The sequence below is a fragment of the Condylostylus longicornis genome, unplaced genomic scaffold (assembly GCF_029603195.1).
Source record: "Condylostylus longicornis isolate FDR11 unplaced genomic scaffold, ASM2960319v2 ptg000430l, whole genome shotgun sequence".
Lineage (NCBI taxonomy): Eukaryota > Metazoa > Arthropoda > Insecta > Diptera > Dolichopodidae > Condylostylus > Condylostylus longicornis.
Window position 1 is genome coordinate 5,674 of NW_026578389.1, and position 5,613 is coordinate 11,286.

A 5,613-nucleotide genomic window follows, 5' to 3' on the forward strand; every position below is an offset into this window, starting at 1 on the left:
TGTGGGACTCCATCCAGGAATTCCCCAAAAGAACGACACTATTTTCCTTAGTCTTTTCAATTTTGATGTCTCTGCTAGCTTTTCTTTCAATTTAAGAAGACCGTCAGGAATAAGATACACAAATCTGTGAATCAAACAAATATTCATTTTTGCACGGACAAATAAACAAAGACCCACATGACAGTTGCTTCAGTGAAATCAACAGAAGAATCAAAGAAATTTCCAACGATGAACTTCGCTCGTTCAGAATCTTCAGCAGCGGCCCTTGCCTCCTCGATTAATCCTCCATCAAGATCAATTCCAATTCCTACAAGTAAAATTATTAAACAAATTATTCAAACAAATTATTCAAACGACATACAAGGAACATGTATAGTCGCACCTCTGCATTTTGCCACCTTCACTGCCTCGTTGATAACTCTACCATCCCCACATCCTAAACTGAAAGGGGGAGTAGCGCTGCTTCTAGGACAACATCTTACTCAACCAAAACATCAGCTTCAGTCAGGTCAGCGAATTCAATGAGGGCACCCAGCTTTTCCTGTAGAACCAGATTTCTTCAAAATGTGTGAATTACAGTCACTAATACTATATTTCGCACAAACCTTTGAGGTTGGCCTACGAAAACGCCGCAAGACTCAAAAATGAAAACAGCTTGCCTACTGATAGGGTGAGACAAAACCTTCATCTTCATACCCAGCAGAACATTGCTAAGGAAAAATCATCGATGAAGGCCATTTCGCGTCTGTCTTACAAGTTCTGGGGTCGAGCGTTGAAATGGAGCCCAGTCCATTTAAATGAACCTGCAGGATAACTGGCCGTTCTAAACGAACGAGTGATCTTTAATGCACAGCACAAGACCGCTTGCCTCAAATATTTAGGGCTCGTTCATTTAATTAATCTCACTTGGTGGAAATTGTTGATAGATCTCACTCGGTGATTAATCTCAGTGTAAATTATTGATTGCTACAAGGCGGTACAATACATGGACGTTTTGAAGATCAAAAGCGGCCCTTTGACGTTCCAACTCTCCCCCAAACGTTGGAGTGGTTGAGGAAACGGGGTCACGAACCGAACAGTACGGGACGTTGTGATGATTGACAGAATCGGACGTGAAACGGTAGCTGAGACTCTGTAGATCATTCCAGTGGGCAGTTGATTCAACGGGGGGGGCAGTCTCTCTTGTTATTAGACTTTCCACAGTTGACTCTGACTTTACGCAAGCGCTAGAACAAGTCGCGTGGGCTCTCGGCTCTGAACGCCGAGTACTACAGGATTTTCGCGCATAAAAAGTTCTACAATGCACGAATGTCTCGCTATACTTTGCCGGCGAGGCGCTGCCAGCCCTGTTAATGCGAAGACTTGCCACAAGTCAGCCAGTTCGTGTCTCGCGCCTGCATTCCCACTGACGTATGTCGATTATCTTCCAATCTACATCCATGCTCGAGCCAACAGAAGCTTAATGCATCGCGTTGAGGTCCATAAGGCAGTTGGAACCCACAACGGGTCTTGTGGACCCTAGTCACCGTACAAACACACGAACATCACGCAGTGTAGATGCTTTTCTTTTTTTCCATTTTTTCATTTTTCTTTGTAACAGTATCTTGCGCAGAATTGTTAGAAAATATTATCGCCGGACTTCGCCTCAATGAAATCGATATCGCTGAATCTCTTTCAATTCAATTTACACGGAGATCCTGTTTCGTTCTTCTCAACCAGAATATCGTTCAGAGAGCTCTGAGGGATGAAAAGTTGAATGTCGTCGAATACAGAAAAGCCCGTCAAGAAGAGCGAGTCGCCGGGGATGACTTTGACGAAGATTACTGGCGCAATAGGAAATCCCTTGATGTGGAATCGAAGGGAAGCAAAATGAAGTTTGATGTTTTAGAATTAATCTTCTCTAGAACGAGAATATTTCAGAGAAGAGCGTCAAGAAGAATCCATCTTTATTGCCCAAGTGAATCTAAGAGATTTGAAAACCTTCCGAAGAGCGAAAAACGGTTGTTCCCAATCCGAATTAGACTGCGCGATTCAAGAATTGAGTTGGTAGTGCAAAGTCAAAATAAAGAAGTCATCTTCCACCTGACATCCGTTGATCCTCTGGAATCAATGAGCGATTGGGTTCGAATGTCTTGCGATAATTCAGAAGGGAGAACTCCGCGATTAACGTACCAACGAGCAGGACAAAAAATTACGTTGAAACGACGAAGACTCAGTTTCGGTGAAACCCATTCAATTGCTTATTTTCCTGGATTTGTTGATTTTGTGAACAATTACTTTATCTTGCTCAACTACAAACAACAATTTAACTGCCATGGTGAATGTAGGTCCTTTTTTTATTCATTTTCAAGTAAATTATTCCCACTTTTATCAGAAAAACAACAAGAAACCAAAAAGGTAAAGTTGTTGCGATTCAGTTCTACACCTTTTTGTGGTTCCTATCTTTTTGCAGTTGGAAGAAATCCCTATGATGCCTCTCCATGGACAATATGGTTTAGCAAAAACAAAGACCAGCGAATTAAGTGTTCATTAACAAAAGGTTCATCAAGATATATTGCATCTGTATTCACACGTTGGATGATATTGACACAAATTTGAATAAATAAAAGAAAGTAGTTCATGTAGCTGGATTACACTCATGGGCCTGTCATCACATTCATACCGGTCTCTTTGGCCTTGGGACAGAAAAATCTTCTTCTGATGCATCCACCCAACTTTTAACGATTAGCCACTTCGAGCGACGGTGGAATCACAACTGTTGAGTGGAACCTCTGAACCTCTTTGAGAAAAGCGTATCGAAGCTGGTGCTCAGTCATCGCTTTCCAATCATCAAAGGGCAACTTCACTTTGTGGGGCGCTGTAGTTTCGAGAGACGCCTTACGAATGTCCTTGAACAGCGGGGAACTCAGTGCTTGATCCACTGTGATGCGTTTTGTAGGATTAAACACAAGCATGCGCTTCAACAGATTAACGGCCTCCAATGAAGCTCCAGGGAACTTCGTTGAGAGATCAATACCATCCCGTGGTGGAAAAATACCGATGTACTTTTTCGCGTCTTCCTTCTCCAAACATTGAATGTCTTCTTCACTTGGAGTTCCCAGAATGTTGAAGATCATATTAAGTTGATCACGATTACCCCGAGTATAAAATCTGTAATCTGAAGCGTGCTTCTGATCGGGTGATAAAGGAAAGCAGGAATTTCCTGGAAATATCGGTGCTCTGTCAATATGGGACGACATGTTTTCCTTCATCATTCCCAGAAGCTCAGCGAAAATGCATCCAACCGACCAAACATCAATTGCCTCTGTATACTTCTCTTGTAAAAGAATGAGCTCTGGAGCGCGATACCAACGCGTCACGACGTGTCCCGTCAGTTGACGTTTCATATTTTTTCCAACTTGAGCTTCATTCTCATCATTCGGAAGCGTCGAAGAATTTGCTGGAGTGTCGATTGTTCTTGCCAATCCAAAATCACAAATCTTGACTGAACAGTCTTGATTGACCAAACAATTCGCTGGTTTTAAATCTCTGTGATAGATTCCTGCTGTGTGAGTATACTTCACTCCGACCAGTAAATTGTATAAAAGCGTCTTGATATGAAGCTCAGAAAGAAAAACTGGAGTTTTGAATAATTTTTTGAAGTCGGAGTCCGCGATTTCCAAAACGAGGTACAATTCATCAAACTTGTCTAGATCATGAGGGACGCAAATATCGAGTGTTCTGACGATATTATCGTGCTTTAACCGGTTTAAGATCGCAATCTCGCGAAGAATCCGTTTGCAGTCGATCAGATCCTCGAAGACCCTCTGGATCTTTTTGATTGCAACCACCTTCCTTTCTTGACGGTCGTACGCTTCGCAAACATGTCCGTACGATCCGGCCCCAATCAAATGGCGGACTTCATACCGATCGGGAATGAGCCAATCACAAGGAGGGCGAGGGATAGAGGCTTTACTCGACTTGTGCTTGTGTGGTTGCTGCATAATTGAAGTTATATGTAGAAGACGCAAAAAACCGAATTGGGAACAACACTCTATTACAACACAGTGATAAGTAAAAAAACAGAAGACATCACTTGCAAATTGAGACGAATCAGTTCGCATGCATTGCCGTCTCATCGCTGATAAAGCAGTCGAAGAACCAAAAAGGAAGAAAAAAAGAAAAACACAAGCAACAATCATTAAACCATCCGGCGAATCACTTTTGTAATACCAATCGCCAGAAGAATACAAAACAAAAGTCCCGTTGTGAATTCAAGACCCCTGTGGCCGCAAAGTCTGAAAACGCAAGAAATGTCAAACACACATCTAGTCACGAATACCTGTCTCCAAGTGCTTTATGGAAAGCAGTCATTGGGCGTGTATCGACACTTCCGTCACTACAAACACGCGATCTAAGCATCCAAAATACACAAATGACTGCAGTAGACGCATAGGGAATGATGTTCATGGCTTTCTCCCACAATTTTGCTTGTAGTGGAGAAGTTCCTAATAACTGGAAAGAAACAATTCGAAGTCGTTCAGACTTTCGCAAAATCCAATCAGCCCGAAATTCAACAATCGGTACACTCCCTGAAAAGCAAAAATGAAAACAAGCAACAAGTCGAGCGTACAGACCAGTTTTAAGTTGAATATCTTCTCGAGCGACACAAACATGCCAAAGAGGACCCGAAAGAATAACGAGGGCATCTTGGACTTTCTTGGCTAACAGCTGAAGATCCTCATTTCCGGAAAGTCGATTTTCAAAACAACATTTCTGGAGAGTCTCTATTAAATTTCGTTTTTGTGTTTCTTTTGAGAGTTGCAAAAATCCCCAATTTCTAATAACTGCTGGACAGCTTTGTGGCAATTCACCTTCCTTTGACGTTAATCCAATCTTATCAATGACATTGAACGATCTTATATAAACTTTGACATTCGATGCTTGACTCTCTTCTCTATCATCATCATCATCATCATCATCATCATCGCTCGAAGTGGATCCCTTGTCGCTCGTCCCATCATCTGATTCCTTTCCTTCGAGTTGATCAGCTTGTTTCGATTCAGCGCTTGTTTCGATCAGTTTCGCGTCTCTTTTCTCAATCAATTGAGAAGATATATCGCCAATAGAAGAAGGAGCTCGAAAGATCAAAATAAGACAACTTCCTATCAAAGAGCTTCCGGTGACACGCAGCACCGCGGTGGACTGATGCTGCCCTCGCACGGCAAAACCGAGGCTTCCACCCAAAATGACATTCCAGCCACTCGGAGGAAGATGGAGGGACAGAAACTCTTCAACACTTGAAACAAATACTTGAGCCTGACGCGTTGCCTCCTTCGATTTCTTCTTCCCAGATTGTCCCACAACACGAAGTAGACCTGAAAGACCTCCCAAGACTCGCTGGGAAAATCCTTCAACTGCAGCGATCAGAAAGCGAAGGTCTCGTTTTGGTAAATCGCTCTGTATGACTTTCAGGCCGACCTTGAGTTGTCATGCAGAGTTCAAATTGTTCAGGTCTGGTGCTGAAATAGTCAAGGTGTAGAATCACCGTTAAAAGTTCTACGACCTCCGAAACGACGCTTCATCAGAAAATCGACATCTCAACTCCGATATGCTTTGAACTCCAAAAAAACG

General features: G+C 42.6%; 1 protein-coding gene across 1 annotated transcript; it reads right to left on the bottom strand.

Annotated features, from left to right (window-relative positions):
- Positions 1 to 2,717: 2,717 nt before the first annotated feature.
- LOC129617161 (uncharacterized) lies at positions 2,718 to 3,983 on the bottom strand. Its single transcript, XM_055532537.1, has one exon. It carries the CDS (start codon positions 3,981 to 3,983, stop codon positions 2,718 to 2,720), a length of 1,266 nt encoding a protein of 421 aa, XP_055388512.1.
- Between the last annotated feature and the right edge of the window lie 1,630 nt (positions 3,984 to 5,613).

What these genes read in the sequence shown, in the direction of transcription:
- LOC129617161 (XM_055532537.1), bottom strand. Translation starts at nt 3,983, where the DNA reads ATGCAGCAACCACACAAGCACAAGTCGAGTAAAGCCTCTATCCCTCGC.